Genomic DNA, 17,921 nt, shown 5'->3' on the forward strand with positions numbered 1-17,921 from the left:
CAACATACTAACAATTCTCAACAATATTGTTAGTCTATAAGTATTATCATTAATTACTAAAATCATATATAAGGGCTAGATGTACTTTCAATCTCCCCTATTTTGGTAATTAATGATAGTCTCACTGGATGGTTATATTTGATTTTAAAAAAAATTCTAAGTATACATGTAATCCGAAGACGAATGTATACAAAGAACAAGATTTGAAAACATCAAACATCACAAAGATATTTGAAATTACCAAAATTAGTTTTACTAGCATCAAACACCACAAAAGGTTTTGATGTTAGTAAAAATCAATATACATATGGTAAATTTCCCCACAATCTATGGATGCGTGAGTGAATCTTGAATATCATTGTATATATTGTCTATATCAAATTTTAGTGGAGTTTTTAGTATACATATAAAGAAAGCAAGGCAAAGTATGTATGAAAATAAATATGTTCAAGCAAAGCAAAAGCTTTAAAAAAAAAAGGTTTGCATGGTTTTACTTTTGAAGCTCCCCAAAATGACATCCTCTTTACAAACATAAGAGATTATAAATTTTTCTCGTAAGCAAACTCTCTTACAAAATATAACATCTAGTCCAAATTCTTCTCCAATTTACATCAATGTCAAAATGAAATCATCGAAACTAATTCTCCTCCAATTAACATCAAATTGGTAAGAATTTAGAAGGACTTGCTAAAAGAAGAAATTCTCTTCAAAACACATTAGCCCTATCCAATAAAAAGAATTATTAAAAGCTAGTGCATGACCATATATAGTGTAAACTCCTCATGATATATGCATTTCGCATCATTTGAGTGAACTCAAATGCAGTTATCCAAACATGACTCATGTGAGGAGATTATGATATACAATAGGTCAAAGGGGTTCAAAGATATGCCAAATGAGATTTCGAAAAGAAATACTAATTAAAATTTATGCAATAGTAAGAATATCAATTAAAATTTTAAAAATATCAATTGCATACCCATAAGAGATACCAATTCCAATTAAAATAGATGTCAATTGAAATAAATTCAATTAAAGGCAAATCAAGCATTAGTTCGAAATTTGAACATTGAGTATCTATTTGTGAACATATTTTCCTTCTATTGAAAATTTAATATTTGAATGTTGATTTATTAACTAGATCATATTTTTTATTAATAATTTATTGCTTAAAAGTTTGCTTAGGTTCTCCTAAAGACGTCTAAATAGGCCGTGCCTACAGTGCCGTGTCCGAGTCGAGACGGGCCGGGCTGGCACGGCACGGCCCGGCCGAGTTGGGCTGGCACGGGCACGGCCCAGCCTAGGACGGCATAGCCCGGCACGATCCGGGCCGGCACGCAAATACCCGATTATTTTCTTTTTATATATATATTTAATTTTATAGCTATTTTTTATATTTTTATCTATTTTCTATATATTTTTTATCTATTTCGGTCCATCGGGTCGACTGGATCGCCGGGCCGAAATCGTGCCCAGGCCGACCCGGCACGACACGGTCACCGACAGACCGTGCCGTAGGCCGAGAAAGAGGCCCGCAGGCCGACACAGTACGGCCCGCTACAGTAGATAGGCCGTTCGGACCGTGCCAAGCCGGATCCATGCCGGGCTGGCCCGAATGTCCCATTTGGCAATGTTTGGGCTCTCCTATTATCGTGGCTCCGCCACTTGGCGGCCCCGTCGCCTACCTCACGTTGCTCACCGCGACGCTCGCCATCCGCGAGGTGGAGGCGAAGGTGAGCAGGGCGCGCCTCGGGCAACGCCTCGGCAACTCATCGGGTACCACCTCGGCGGTTGAGGCTGCGGGTCCATAGTGGCGACGGGGCAGGAGGACGACATCGACCACTACGAGGTACTCTGCCTCCCATCGAGGTAGGAAGGAGCGGTGCTGACCATCGACCAGATCGAGAAGGCCTACCGGACGCAGTCGCAGCTGCGCCACCCCGAAAAGCACCCCGACGATCCCAACGCCACCGCCGACTTCCAGCGCCTCTCGAGCTCCTACAAGCTCCTCCCCGGCGAGTCCCTCCGAGGAGCGCGAGCGAGCCGCCGCCGCGGGCCAGCCCGCCGACCCCGTCGAGGCTGCCAGGCGTGATTCCAAGCGGAAGGCCGCCGACATTCAATGCGAGGTCGACGAGTTCCGCGCCGCCAAGCAGGCTGCCGCCTCAGGCGCCGCGTCCACTTCGGTAAGGGTCTGGAACTGGAACGCTTTAAGTCTGACGTTTCTGTGCTCTAGGAAATCGATTCAATTACAATAGTTTGTTGAATTGGGTGGGATGCATATCGTTGTGTCATGCTATTGTTTTTGCATTTAATTAGATTAGAAACTTTTACGATGTGGGATCCTGGGTGTTCGGATTTTTGTGAATTATGATTCATGTCTTACTTTGGATGCAATATACAATTATAATTATTATTTACCTTAAGCATCACATTTCTTCAAGATTATTGGTGAGTAGTGTGATCAGAGGGGACAATGCTTGCAGTTGTACATATCGAGTCCATGCTAAAGCTGTGCAAGAGGCTGGTTCAACAGTCATAGATTTTTATTGATTAATAATTACATTTCGATAATGACCACAACTTGGTTATATGTTCAGGCGCATGGAGATAAGAAGGGTGGAGCCTCACAAGACGGGGTGAAAACAGACAAGGGCCAGACCTTGAAGGTTTCATGGGACGCGAGAGCGGATTCTTATACTGCAACAAAGTTGGAGGTGTTCTTCCAGAGGTTCGGCAGAGTTGAAGACATTGTGATCAAGACAAGGACATCAAGGAGTAGGGGCTCAGCAATTGTATTTATGGGGACCAGAGAAGCTGCAGTAAGTCCTGTTTCTTTACATTCCACATTTGGCTTTGAAGAATAGTTTCTGACTTGCATTGATCAATTACCAGACTTATGTTTATGCGTTAGTGTTACTTTGATCCGAATTTTTACATCGGGTGGTAGGGGCAAATGTGCATCTTATACTAGCCTAGGATAGTGACTTGCCATTTTAATTCACAGCAAGATAGGAGAATGAGCCCAGTTTTTACAAAGTGCACAAACCCATATATAATTATGCGTGGTTTGTATGTTTCAGTAGTTAATAATTCTACATCTTTATCCTTATGGCTTGGAGAAGACAAGGATGAGTTTGCACTGGTTATCCAGAGAGCAAAGCAATTCTTGAAAGTTACCATGCAACATTGGTCGAGTAGTCTGTTGTAGGTTCTTTTTTTTTTTGGCTCTCATTTAGGTACAGCTTGTAGTATCTAAACATGCGCAAACGCACACCTAATCCTCACACATGCATACCTACTCACACACCCTACGCACACATCTACACACATCTAGACCTACAGACTACAGACAGAGGCAGTAGCGTCCCTAGGGAGATCGACAAAATCATCTAAGACTCGGTAGATGACGAGCACATCATAGATTCTTGTTGTTGTACATTCTCTTTTTCCCTGCTTGTACATAAACTCTCTTTTTATTTATAAAATCACAGTAGGAGCCTCCCCTCCTGTTTCAGTTTTAAAAAATATAAATCTTTGGGATCATTACTGAACTGTATTTCCTGTCTTGGAATTTTATATTACTCTGCATTGTGCAATAGCTCTAACGAATATTTGTTGCTCTTTTGACAGCTATTAGCGATGCAGAACCATTTTTCTCTGTTTCCATAAACTGTTGCTCCTGTTCAAGAATCGGGTGGGTTACCAGCAAGGTCAACTCAAACACATGAATCGAGGACAGTCAACATCGATGGAACTGGATTTAATGATTTGGAAGCATCGGTATTCCGGAAACTTAAAGAGGTAATTAGTAGTAATTAAATATGACTCACACTCTTGTCTGTTTTGTGTTTCAGTTGGTGGACAACAAAGGATACATTTTAGATCTTGGTAGTTTTGTACTTGCGTTACGTGATAAAGTCTGTAACATAGAATGTGTTGAATACTTGGGACTAATAGATGGTTTGTTGATTTTGCAGGCCCAGAAAAGGAAACAATGTGGCTAATTGCTTCTTTCTGAAACATGTGTTGGTACTTATATATGACATCTCTTGTCACACAACACCTCAGAATTGCTGGGGTAACCAAGTTACAGAAATCTGAACACGTTTGTTCAGTTTGGAGTTTTGTCGCTGATAATTTTCTGTGAATCATTGCAACGACCGAGATAAGTTTTGTCAATGCACAAACTGTACCATGTATGTCTGAAATGTTTGTAATCTCAATTCTTAACTGTGTACTTAGGCCACTCCTACTAGTGCTCCACAATGGGCAACATCGTCTTAGACGTTTAATGACCATGACACAAAGTATTTATGGCTCGTAGAAATTATGTATTGGAAAGCTAATTTCTATACTTTTTTCTCTATGAGATGGAAATAGATATATATCGCTCTAAAACACAAAGTATTTAGGACATTTGAATTGCAGTAACGCAGATAACACCTTCCCCTCCACACGTTCCTTCCCTCTTCTCCCTTCCCTGATTGGATAAACCGCGAAAGCAAAAACCCAACACATGAGCTGAGAAGGACCAAGCAAAAGAGTGTGCTAGTTAAAATTGATTTTAAAAAAGTATATGATAAGGTTAAGTGGGTTTTTCTAGAGGAAGTTATGAATGGCAAAGGATTAAAAGAAACTTGGTGCCAGCTACTCAGTGCCAAATACATGCTAAATGGAAAATTTCTTCACCTCTAAGTACAAAGACACTTCTTAGTTTTGACAACGACTGCACAAAGTCAAACTTTTATTCCATTGGAGGCCTGTTACAAAATCAACAATAGCATGAAAACTTTTTTTTGGAAGGACATTTGGCTAGGAGATACCCCTTAAAAACCCAATACACTGACCTTTTCTGTATGTGTGCTAATCAAAATGCTGTGGTGGCTGAATGCTAGGATGATGGGAGCTGAGACATTCAATTTAATAGGAGCTTGAATGAAAGTGACATTTCATAGTGGGAGGATTTGTCTAGCAGATTGCAATAGGTTCATTTCAATGAGGGTGAGGATGATGTCCTATGGGTCTTAGATAAATCAAGATGATTTATCACCAAATCTATATATAGATTCCTCATTTTTGAGTGGGTTTTGAGCTCAGAGGATCTAGCGTTATAAACTCCCCTTTATGATTAAAATATTTTTTTGCAAATGCTACATGATAGGCTCCCTATTGCCACTTCTCTTAAAAAGGGGTGAAAATGGAGTGAAAGATGTGCTCTGTGTGGTAAATCAGAGATGATCGACCATACTTTCTTTGGATGTGTGATCGTTCAATGCATCTGAAGCGTTGTGCAAGAGGTTTTTGGATGGAACAGCTTCCCTTGCTCGGTAGCTGACTTATGCGCAAGTTAGCTCCCGGGTATTCTTTAGGCTTATTTCTTTTTGTATGATTGGTGTGGGTCTTGTAGAGATACAGGAATAAAATGGCGATCGAGAGAAAGTTTCTATACAAACCGCACGAAGTCTTACACATTGCTATATTATTCGTGCAGAATTGGAGTATCATCCTCAAAGAAGATGACAAGATCAAGGTGGACAACGTCACACTAGAGGTCACGGAGTGAATGCGTCTTTTTACTTCGGTTGAGGGGCTACTGTCTTATATTTACGAGATCTAAGGTCTTTAACTTTCTCTATATAATTGGATAGTTGAGCTTCTAAATTTATTTTCTTTCGTTTGTTGTCTAAGTGGTTCTTCTAAACTTGTCAGGATAACTGGCGTCCTCAACTTTTCTTTTAATCGTTTATATCTGATTTTCAAAACTCATATTTAGCTTTTAATATAAATCGAGATTTTTCTCCCCTTAGAAAAACCCCAACACGCAAATATCCGCTTCGGTTCACTTCCCTCCGCCCCGCCCCCACCCATGGCCACGCCGCTCCTTCTCCCGTCCCGCGCCGCCCATGCTTCCAACACCTGCGCCTCCCAACACCTCACCGCGGCCACCTCCAAGGAGCCTCCGCCCCCGTCCCGGCTCGGGCGCAAGCGCAGCTGGGAAGGGATCCCCTGCCTCGGCCCCAAGTCCCTTGTCCTCTCCCACGCCGCGGCGGGCCGCATGGACGAGGCCGTGGACGCCTTCACGGCCGTCAGGAGCCCCGACGCTTTCCTTCACAACGTCATGATCCGCGGCTTCGCCGACGCGGGCCTCCCGGGTGACGCGCTCGCGGCCTACCGCGCCATGCTGGCGGCCGGCGCGCGCCCCGACCGCTTCACCTTTCCCATCGTCGTCAAGTGCTGCGCGCGCGTCGGCGGCCTCGACGAGGGCCGCGCGGTGCACGCCGCGGTGATCAAACTCGGTCTGGGGGACGACGTGTACACGGGCAACTCGCTCGTCGCGTTCTATGACAAACTCGGCCTCGTCGGGGACGCCGAGAGTGTGTTCGACGGAATGCCAGTGCGTGACATCGTCTCGTGGAACACGATGGTGGATGGTTACGTGTCGAACGGAATGGGGGAATTGGCACTGGCATGCTTCCAGGAGATGAACGATGCGCTACAAGTGCAGCATGACAGTATTGGGATATTAGCTGCTCTTGCGGCTTGCTGCTTGGAGTCAGCATTGATGCAGGGGCGGGAGATCCATGGATATGTCATCAGACACGGGCTGGAGCAGGATGTCAAGGTGGGGACTTCTCTTCTTGACATGTATTGCAAATGTGGTGAAGTTACGTCTGCCGAGAATGTGTTTGCAACAATGCCATTGAGGACCGTGGTGACATGGAATTGTATGATAGGTGGGTATGCGCTGAATGAACGGCCTGCAGATGCATTTCATTGCTTCATGCAAATGAAAGCCGAGGGCTTCCAGGTGGAAGTGGTCACCGCTATCAATTTTTTGGCCGCCTGTGCTCAAACTGAAAGCTCACTGTATGGAAGGAGCGTTCATGGTTATGTAATTCGAAGACTGTTTCTTCCTCACGTGGTGCTTGAGACTGCTCTTCTAGAGATGTATGGCAAAGATGGCAAAGTGGAGTCATCTGAAAAGATTTTTGGTCAGATAACAGACAAAACTCTTGTATCATGGAATAATATGATTGCTGCCTACATGTACAAGGAAATGTATAGGGAAGCCATCACATTGTTCCTGGAGTTACTCAATCAACCTCTCTATCCTGATTATTTCACCATGTCGACAGTAGTACCAGCATTTGTCTTGCTGGGGTCACTGAGACAATGCAGGCAAATGCACAGCTGCATTATCAGGTTAGGCTATGGAGATAACACTCTCATTATGAACGCAGTTATGCATATGTATGCAAGGTGTGGCGATGTTGTGGCCTCAAGGGAGATCTTTGACAAAATGTCAGGCAAGGATGTAATCTCCTGGAACACGATGATTATAGGATATGCAATTCACGGACAGGGAAAGGCTGCACTGGAAATGTTCAATGAGATGAAATGTAATGGTTTAGAACCAAATGAGAGTACCTTTGTCTCTGTGTTGACTGCTTGCAGTGTTTCAGGCTTGGCAACAGAAGGCTGGTTGCAGTTCAACTTAATGCAACAAGAGTATGGTATGATTCCACAGATTGAGCACTATGGATGCATGACTGATCTTCTGGGTCGGGCAGGTGACCTTAGAGAGGTGTTGCAGTTTATTGAAAACATGCCAGTAGCTCCAACATCCAGGATTTGGGGTTCCTTACTAACTGCAAGCAGGAACAGGAATGATATAGATGTAGCAGAATATGCAGCGGAGAAGATATTCCAACTGGAACATGACAACACTGGCTGCTATGTTGTTCTGTCCACCATGTATGCTGATGCTGGGAGGTGGGAGGATGTGGAGAGGATAAGATCTCTGATGAAGGAGAAGGGGTTGCAAAGAACGGAAGCAAGAAGCCTTGTTGAGCTTCATGGCAAGGAGTGCAGTTTTGTCAATGGGGACATGTCTCACCCTCAGAGCGAGACAATTCATGAATTGTCTGATATTCTATCAAGAAAGATTGGAGAAACTTTAGATGACCCAATTAATCACCGTGATTCGGTTCCTTATGCACCAGGGAGAACAGTAATGCCTAATAAGCATAGTGTAAGGCTGGCTGTTGCTTTTGGTTTGATATCATCTAAGGTTGGAACCCCTATTCTTGTTAAGAAGAATGTGCGTGTATGCAACAACTGTCATTATGCACTCAAGTTGATATCAAAATATTCGAGACGGAAGATTGTCGTTGGCGACACAAAAATCTATCACGTATTTTCAGATGGCTCTTGTTGCTGTGGTGACTACTGGTGAATTGTTACCTACCTACGGTTGATGCATTGCCCGAATGAATTTCGGCAACAACAACAGAACGCCTGGGATGCAAAACACCCGGCATTTCAGAAAATTGACACAAGGTATGATGGTAAGCTACTACTTGCATTAATGGAATCCTAAGTAGTGGTAGCAGTGGCTGGAGGGAACAGTTTTTGCCCCTCTTTGAAACTGCGACAGGAAAAAAGTGACTCACTACTGATTACACACATTGGACATTGGACACGAAGTAAGCATCATCTTTTGTAGCAATTGAAAGTAGCATGATGTACAAAGTCGATTCTTTTTAAGTGAATCTGAAATACAAGTAACTCTTTATACGATAACATCATACACCGATCAAAATGCTAGAGAAAAGTTGTTTTACTCTTACAAATTCTTGCTAGGAGAATTAAACATGTTGAGGAGTGTTGCTTGAGATGGCTCAATCCTTTGAACCATTTCATATCAAGTGTATAGACAGCATACAACAAGATTAAACAAAAAGTACAGGATGCTTGGATTTGTGAATAGTCGTGTCGCGCCGAGGATGTCCCGGTACAGGCCCAGCGCCTCCCGCCGCGAGCTCATCATCCGCCACCGCGCCTCGGCCTCCGCTGCGTCGTCGCCGAGGAGCACCGCGGACGTGGAGGGCTTCTTGGCGAGGTGGCAGTCAAGGAGCTCGTCGATTGTGTCGGGCCCCTCGTGGATGGATCGCGTGGGCGGCTTCCTCGGCGCAGCGGAGGGCGGAGGCGCGGGTGCGTCCGGCTACGGCCATGGTCGTGTGCTGCGATTGGTACTTGAGCTGAATGCGATTGGGTTGGGCTGGACTCCGGATGGCTCGAGTATGTGTTTGGGTTGGGTCGGAATTCAGAAGATGCAGTCATTGACCATGGCCAAATTTTGGTCAGGTTTTTAGGGTCTATAGCCAAACACACCCCTAGTTCCCCATTGATGCGATGCAACTCAAATGAACCTACACATTTTCATTGCCCTTTCTAAACTGCTGGAGTCTATCCCTGAGCAGCCGGGTTCCTTTCAGGCAAGTTCAGGTACATCCATGTCACAGAGGTTTCTCTGAACCATAACGTACCATCTTGCTTACTTACTGACCGCTCTGCACGCTGATTAATACTACTATTACCTAGTAATGAGCCTGTGAACCCCGTAATCCTGCTTTTGGCTGAATTTCCGACGACTAATTTTCTCGCCAACGACACTAGCCGCGAGCGAGTGGTTCCATTCAGAGCAGTATTTCCTTCCTGAACAGAGCACCCTGTTCCTGCTTACAGCACAGACGACAGGGAAATGAACAGCAAACGTGTCACATGCCTGCGATCAGAAAACACAGAGTACGAACTCGAATCACACTGCACCATGAAAGCTGCGTCTGTTGAAGCATCAGTAGTTCAGAATTGTTGGCGCCGTGTCCCAGCCGTTCATTGGCACTCCCATCTTCTTAAAACCGATATGCATTACAGGCGCACTTGGTCAAAAAAAAAAAAAAAAACGCAAGAGACACTACTGGCATCCGACATCTCAGTGGCACATGAGCATGACTCGGGCTGCCCTCTCGACCTTGTCTTTAGATTTTTTTTCATGGAAAAAGGATATATTAACCAAAGCAAGAAGCAATACAATCGTCTACAACACTCTCCTCGTGTTCTATCCAAGTACTATTAGTACAATAGATACGGACATGATTCGTTAATTCATAGCTAGCTATATATTTGCTTTGGTCAACTTTTTTTTTTACCGCCAATATCCTTTGATGGGTGAATGGTCGTTTCACATCTCTAACCATATGGGCAATGGTTAAACAGTCATTTTCTTGAAATGTGACTAGCCAAATAACAGTAACAGTCAGTCTCTACAATTATCGGCGATGATGTATACTAAAGTGCTAACTTGATGTCCTCCTTGCATGCAACTAGCTCAGCCTCAAGAGTATCTGCATAATGCAAAATTAGCCTGCATGAAGTGACGATCCGAAACGCCAGCTAGACGACCACAACAAGTCAAACAATAATGCCAAGCGTTCGTTACAAGAGGCCATCTCCTTTGTCAGCTGTCGCCAACGCTCCAAAAGCGGTAGGAACACCAGAGAGCTCCAAAACTGGAGATACTTTTTTTTTCACGTACAACCCCTTCAAACCATGTGCGAAGCCACAGCCTGGATCATTAGGTTTGTTATCTTGCCATCTATGGTTTATTATTGTGACTCAGCTCCAGGGAACCTAAGTTGGTAGAGTTTTTCTGATTTAAATTATTTTAAAATGATTTTTTGAGAAAAATATTTTTATAGTTAAAAGTGATTCTCTAAATTAAACTCTATAGAGAAGTGTTTTTTATAGAGAAAGTGAATCAGGGAATCACTTCGTGAGCTGAAAACTGTAAATTTTCATTTGGTAAAACTCCTCGGCTCTCCCTGATTCTACTTGGGAGCTGGTTTGGGAGTTATGTTAAACAAATCTTAGGTCAGATATCAGCTCACACTGTGACGTGTTATTTTTTTCTTCTTGTTTGTCGGTATTTCGTTGTTCTCTTTTTAGCTATTGTTCTCTGCTGATTTCACTCGGTATTTGTTCGGTTAATGTAAATACCTATGTTCTTCTTTAATAGATGGTATAGATGGTAGCGTGCCACTGTTTCAGGGAAAAACATATCTCACGCAAGACAGACAGACAGACAGTGACCCAAAGCCGATACAGTTGTAAGCATCTGATCAGAAAAACGGCATCTGCTCACGATCGAATGAAAGCTGCCATAAAGATGATTGGGTGCCAGCTAGTTGAAATCTCTAATTGGCGATACTTAATCTGAGCGCAGTAAAATATTGGAAGCCGGCACAGCACTGCAGCTCGCTGGACCATTTGGTTCGTGGTGTACTCGTATGAGGCGACTGCAAATCCAAATCGGGACATCATTAGATACGTAATATGCCATTGCGAAGCCAGCAGATATTCCCTCACAGCCTCCAGCCCAGTCCAGTCCCAACAGGCAGGCAGGCATGTGAGTCACAGCCGGGCAGATCAAGATCCCGGTAACTCCTTGGCAGTTCTGATTCGACGCACGAAACTGCCTCGCTTTTGCTTGCTCCTGCTTGTAGCTTACCAACTTCTTTTCTTTATGTTTTTTTCGAAAGAGTCGGATAAAATAGATGTATGGCTGCCATTTGCAATCTGCCTCTAGGCTAATCTTTCTGGAGTTCGATTCAGCAGACTTGCTGCACAGCTGGTACTCATGCTTGGTACGGATGGCGTAACAGGGCAGGACTGAGATCCAGATCGCCTATTACAATTGTTACCTGCTCTTTGCTTAATCTAGGGTCAAGTGCACCAATGAGGGTACTAGTATCTAATTCGAAAATCTGAAGTTTTACAAGCACGACTCGTCTGAAAACGACATGTTTTTCGTCTGAAACACCTCATGCCACCGCAGAGACAGAGGTGATCCATCTCTGACAGCGACCGATCCTGCACGCTGCTGACACGAGAGGTGGCCCCACCTGCCATTGGCATGCTCCAACGGATATTTTCGCTCGGCTCCCGGCCCGGACCACTGGCGCGCGCATGAGGGGCCACGCCCGCGCGGATAAAGCAAAGGCCGGACAGGGGTCAGCTTTCCGCCTCTGCAAAAAAAAAAAAAAAAAAAAAAAACTATAATGTCTCTTCAACTATTGTTGGAATATGTTTTCACTCCGAACGGTAAAATCAGATATATCATCTCCTCTAACTATTTAAACTGATATAATTTACCTATTTAACTAGTTTTGATAGTAATTTTATCTTACATAAGGACAACTTAGATGGTGAGCTAGCCCTTTTACCGTTGCTGGCAGGTGGGACATGAAGGCCCACTTGGTCTTTCGACGGGTAAGGACTATGGCTCCCAAGGAAAAATCCCTAGGCTGAGCTTTCAAACAACAGTGACTCGTTGGAATTGGATTGATCTCCAGCAGGGTTGCACGAATGACGATGAAATGCACCCTATGGTTTCTACTCAACAAGGTGAACCTAGCTAGGGAAATCTCAATGTCGTACTCGTGGTGAAGCAGGCACAGGAGCTCGCCAGATTTGGACCCGACGACGGCGCCAAATGGAAACAAGCAACATGCCACTAGACAAAGCAATAAACACATCTACATCATCACAAGAGCACCAGGAACCTAAAGCACAACACCTCGACAACGGCCGGATTATGACGGTGGGTGACGACAAGGATGCATGGCGGAAAAGCATCATGAGATCGACCTGATGCTTCCTAACCCCGACCGCGCGTCCATAGCATAGTCACGGCCCAAGACACCACGGAGCTCCTCTGAGCATTGGTTGTTGTTGCGATGCATCGAGAGAAGCTGGCATCGTTGCACCTACTTCTTTGATGCCGCATGTTGTCGTTATGCCGCTAGAGGCCACTGTCGCTTGATTGCTTGCGCTGACACCATCCTAGAGGTCACAGGAATTCGCTCGAACCACTGGCTGCCCTGCGACATGCTGTGGAGAGCTGTCCTTAGCGGCCTTCCCTCCTTCAGCAAGAGGAGATCGTTGCCGCTGAGTCACCTCGACACCGCTCGAGTCTATCCAGTAAGTTGTTAGCTCGATCTCGACTTCGCCCGTCTCTAGCGTGCTCCCTCCGTCGCACCTCACCGTGCAGCCGAGCACGCCGCCCACGAATAGTCGCGCAAGCATGTGAGCTCGCCGTGCTGTCTCGCCGACATTGCCCCGCAGCAGCTTCATGCAGTCATCCCCTCTGGTACCCGCTATCGCACGTGACCAAACTCACCGAGGGCCACTGCATTGACCTCCGCGCCTTCTCCCCTAGCTTCAATGTAGAACCGCCTCCCTCTCTACCTTACGTGCGAGCCCGCACGCATGCCGCCATCCCTCTCCAGCCGCACCCTGCCCCACATAGCCTCCCCTGTTCGAGCCGCTGCACGGGCCCATGGCACCTCCCTTGCCACGTGTGATGAGATGTTATATGACATGTGAAACCCATTGCCACGTATGATCCACGTCGAATAAAATCATTATCTAAACCTGTTTAGGGAGGAAAATAAATATTTTAATTGTTAAAGGAGCATGTGTAACTGATTTTCTGATTGAGGAGCAAAATCGGATTGAGACAATAGTTAATTAAAATAGACTTTTTTCAAAAAAAAAGAAGAAGGCGAAAGCTAAGGCAAACATCGGCCTCCGTGACGCGCTCACGTGCTCGTCTTGTCCCCATTCCCAGGCCTGTTTTTTTACTTCCTGCAGATGGATCGCTTAAACAAAATTCCAGATCCGATCTCTGGCCCCACTTGCCATAGGACGAGAGGACGTGATCGTCGTCGTCGCTCCGCTTGGTGCTCGCAGCATGCTTCGAGAGAGTAAATCCGACGCAACCTTGGGGCCATCTGGCTCGTGGTCGCGGCCGGGTAAAATAAGGTAAACGCGAAGAGCCGGAATGTTTGTCGTTTCTAACCTTTTTCACCGCGCCCTGGCCGGCCGGCCGGCGTGCGCGGCACCGCACAACGCAACGCAACACGAGCCCTACGCAGCGGGGCGAGTGTATGAACTACTGTACAAGGATGATCCGAGCAGCGCGTGCCTGTGCAAATCTAACCAAACAATCACACTACCAGCAGTTGTAACAATTAGAGAATCCAATTCCAATCTATTGTTCCAGACAAAACATGGCTGATGATGATGATGACAGATAGATGGATCCATCGATCGAGCGAGAAAACAAATTGAAATCCCAACCACGTCTCTCTCCAACCCGAAATCCTCCAACAAAATAAGTTAAACCGGAAGCTACGAACAAGACAAGAGTAACACGAAGCATGGTTCCTATTCTCCTCTAAAAGATCAAATTTGATTTACGGGCTCCTGAAGCTCTCCAAGTAGCATGCTCTTCATACCTCTGCTGCTCTGCGAGATTATTTTTCTTCTTCTTCTTCCCCTTGCGGTGGGTGGGTAAATGAAGGCGACGTCGTCTTACACTATTTCGCCTCCTCGGCGGGCTTGCGGAGGAGCACCATGTGCATGGGCGTGAAGATGCCGGTCTCGCCGCCGCGGGTGAGGTGCTGCGCGGTCTCGTAGAGCATCTCGTGCACCTCGGCCACGCCCTTGGGGGCTATCCGGAGCATGGTGAGCACGCGGACGACCAGGGAGTTGCGCCAGTAGGCGAGGCGCCCCATCTTGAGCCGCGTCCACCACGGCAGCGCGGGGGCCAGCGCCAGGTCCTGCTCCTTGAGCACCTCGAAGCCGACCTCCTTGGCGATGGACGCGATCTCGTCCTGGCGGCGCAGCCCGGGGAGCGCGTCGCCGCGCTCGATGCCGTGGATGCACTCGACGTGCTCCGGGTCCTCGGTGCGGTAGAGCGAGGTGGTGACCCACTCGTAGGAGACGTAGAGGCCGCCCGGCTTGAGCACGCGGTAGACCTCGCCGTAGACGTCCTGCAGCCTGGGCGCGTGGCAGGTGGCCTCGATGGAGTAGGCGCCGTCGAAGGAAGCGTCGGGGAAGGGCATTTCAAGGAAATTGCCGCAGACGACCTCGCAGCGGGATTCGAGGCCGGCCTTGCGGTTGTGCGCGCGGGCGCGGTTGACCTGGTACTCGTTGATGGTGATGCCGACGACGTTGGACCCCGAGTGAGCAGCGATGGCGCGCATGGGCCCGCCGACGCCGCAGCCGACGTCGAGGAGGCGGTGGCCCGGCTTGGCGCCGAGGAGGTCGGGGACGCGCTCCTCATGGATGCGCGTGGCGTCGCGATGGGAGCGGCCGGGGAGGGAGGGGGAGAAGTGGAAGGACTGGCCCCAGCCCCACTCGTAGATGTCGGTGACGAGGTTGTAGAAGGTGTCGACGAAGGCGGGCACCTTCTCCGCCGAGGCCGCGGTGGTGGCCGTCTCCTTGGGGCGGCGGAAGAAGGACCAGTACTGCGTGTACTTGTCCTTCACCTTGTCGTTCGTGATAGATCCCATCTTGAGATCCACCGCCCGCTTGCCCTTCACCTCCGCCGCGCCCATCACCCACACGAACCAGTAGACCAGCCCCACCCCCACCACCGCCGCCGTCCACGCCATCGTCGCCGCCTCCATCCCGCCCGCACACAAGTGAGGGCCCTCTTCGACTCCTGACGAGCGGCGAGGAGGAAGAGGATGAAATGAACAGAAGCAGCGGGGGATTTGGGTGGGCTTAGGGATATAAGCGTGCGGAGGAGGGGATTTTGAGTGGAGCGCGTGTGGGCTGGCTCGCGCCGCACGTCGCGGTGCCCCTGCGGCGCTGTGCCGCGATCTGATCGGACGGCTGGCGCGGTTAGCTGCGGCTGCCGAGTTTTTTATGGAAAGGGCCGTGATTTTTTGGGGGGAGCGCCGAGCCGCGCCGTGCGCGCGCGTGGAGGCGCTGGTGGAGGAAAGGGTCGGTGGTGGCCTCCACGCACCCGTCCAGCGGAGAGCGGAGACCAGCCAGCCAAATTGTTTTTGGCACCAGGCAGGGGCACGAGGTGGGGCGCGCTGGTGCTGCCACGGATGGAGATGCGAAAGGAGTGGCCGGTTGGCACGGACATCCTGCCGTACTGCCATGTGTTGTGTGCGGTGATGTGTTCAGGCCTTTCACCGCTGGCTGGCGCTTGCAGAATCGCAGTGGTATATACTACTAGCATCTCTTCGTCCTGTCGCTTCAGAAATGTTTCTTTGCAAAAGGATGATGATCGTTATGCCGGTGGTCTGATCTGACTGGATGGAATGGAAGTAGCTTTGTTCACCACCATTGTTCTAATAGCTACAGGCTTACAGCTAGCTCTAACTATTAAAATACAAATCTTAATATTTATATGGATCCCCTCACAAAGGAGAGATGTATTAAGATAGAGCACACATCACATAAATTTTAAAAATATGTTCTAATAATTAGAGTTAGCAGCTAGCTCTCACCATTAAAAATATCTTAAGGGGATGTGAATTAATAAACGAGGTGAAGGAGTACTTGGTATTAATTAGTATCAATCAGGGCCGATCTCAAGCGGGGAGGGACAACCTGCGAGTGTGTTCCATGAAGAGGAGGGAAACCCCTGCGAGTATTTTATGAAGAAGAGGGAAATCTCTGTGGGTATTTGGTATTAACATAGCAATATGTCGATGGCAAGGCTGTTTTGTAATAACAATGAAACTATACAACACATGTTTGTTGAATACCAGTTCGCTAACTTCATTCGGAGATCCGTTCAAATATCATTTGGTTTACAATCACCAAAGTCTGTAGCACATTTATTTGAAAATTGGCTATATATTTTAGACTCAACTCTTAGACCTCAAGTTTTGGTTAGGGAAAACGCATTATGTTGGATTATATGATTAAGCAAGAATGATATTGTGTTGGATAAGGTAAAACTAAGCTCTTATATACATGTTATATCCAGAGAAACCATTAGATTCACTTCTAGGCCTTGCTAAAAAAGAGGTAGCAAGTGAGAAGATGGAGTGGGTATGTGCATACTAGAGACAATCGTTATGAAGATATTCACGATGCATGAGTAGATGTTTATTAATAGACTTTGTGCTCGATTGTCTTTACAAATCACTTTGCTTGTATGAATTTGCACTATATGTTGACACCCATTTCACTACATGTGGCCAAACTTTATAATAATGGATAGTTAAGTGTATACCTTGTGCACACAAGAAACCGGAATAAAAACATTCATTTATAAAGAAATAGGGGCTAAATAGTTTGAAGCAAAACATATTGGGTAAACTGACTTTTGACAATTTTTTTAGAGAGTCATCGACATTTTTGTGAGTGAAAAATCGTATTGATAATCTGCTATGTTTCCTCCCTGTGATGACCAAGTGTTTCTGTGAGACCTTTACTTTTGCAGTTGAAGGAAGAGCACAAGATCAGGTCTTGCGGTGAGCCACGAGAAAATTTCTGCTCAGAACGAAACGTAGCTTTTGAGCCACAAAATCTCAACTTGATCACCGAAAGCGATTTTCATGGGAGAGCCTAAAATTGAGGCCTCCTTTACTATTGGATTGTGATCTAAACCACAAGTTGATGATGATCTAACTTGCGCAGAGGGTATTTGTTTTTCCTTCGCGATTTCTGCGGAAGATCGGGCGAAAGTTTTTTATGCTCGACTTGATACCCCGGAGCATTTCAACTTTAGACAACGGCGGCCCACGGGCTTCTTTCGGCAACAGATCAAGCCCCACTGCCTTTCCGTTATTTCATCCTTTTCCTGAAAGCTGCTTTGCGCTGTGCTGTTTTTTTAAAAGTAGATAAACCATTGCCGAAACGAGTAAAGCTAAGCAAAAGTGCTTTAGTAGCGAAGACTGAGTGGTGTAATAGTAGCCAGTAGGGGTCGTGCTCGTGCTAACAAAAGAGTTCCCTACTGAACTGTCCACGTACGTGGACCGTGGAGCAGAGCTGGGCTAAGCCAATGGGCTAGTCGTGGCCCAAGCGGCAGGAAAGTGGGCTAAGGTCTTGCTTGATATAGTTTGTGCTTCTACACCATCTGTTTTTTCAGAAGTCTGAAAAAACAGATTCTATTTTTTCGGATTGTACAGTTTATTCTCAGAATCTGTTTATTGATAATCTACTATAGAATCCTACTGTTTAACATAGCTTCTGTGGAATCCTCTAAAATTTAAACAGAAGTTGTACCAAACAGAACCTAATACAAAGAAGCGAGGAGAACAAGCCGT

General features: G+C 46.5%; 2 protein-coding genes and 1 pseudogene across 2 annotated transcripts; 2 read left to right on the forward strand and 1 right to left on the reverse strand.

The window, feature by feature from the left end:
• The first annotated feature begins 1,598 nt into the window (after positions 1 to 1,598).
• Positions 1,599 to 4,234, forward strand: LOC133914890 (uncharacterized; annotated as a pseudogene).
• A 1,592-nt stretch (positions 4,235 to 5,826) lies between these two features.
• On the forward strand, positions 5,827 to 8,588 carry LOC133916962 (pentatricopeptide repeat-containing protein At4g35130, chloroplastic-like). Its single transcript, XM_062360873.1, has one exon. It carries the CDS (start codon positions 5,867 to 5,869, stop codon positions 8,234 to 8,236), a length of 2,370 nt encoding a protein of 789 aa, XP_062216857.1. The 5' UTR covers positions 5,827 to 5,866; the 3' UTR covers positions 8,237 to 8,588.
• A 5,277-nt stretch (positions 8,589 to 13,865) lies between these two features.
• On the reverse strand, positions 13,866 to 15,532 carry LOC133916963 (24-methylenesterol C-methyltransferase 2). Its single transcript, XM_062360874.1, has one exon. It carries the CDS (start codon positions 15,315 to 15,317, stop codon positions 14,223 to 14,225), a length of 1,095 nt encoding a protein of 364 aa, XP_062216858.1. The 5' UTR covers positions 15,318 to 15,532; the 3' UTR covers positions 13,866 to 14,222.
• Positions 15,533 to 17,921: the final 2,389 nt, after the last annotated feature.

The sequence above is a fragment of the Phragmites australis genome, chromosome 4 (genome assembly GCF_958298935.1).
Source record: "Phragmites australis chromosome 4, lpPhrAust1.1, whole genome shotgun sequence".
Classification (NCBI taxonomy): Eukaryota; Viridiplantae; Streptophyta; class Magnoliopsida; order Poales; family Poaceae; genus Phragmites; species Phragmites australis.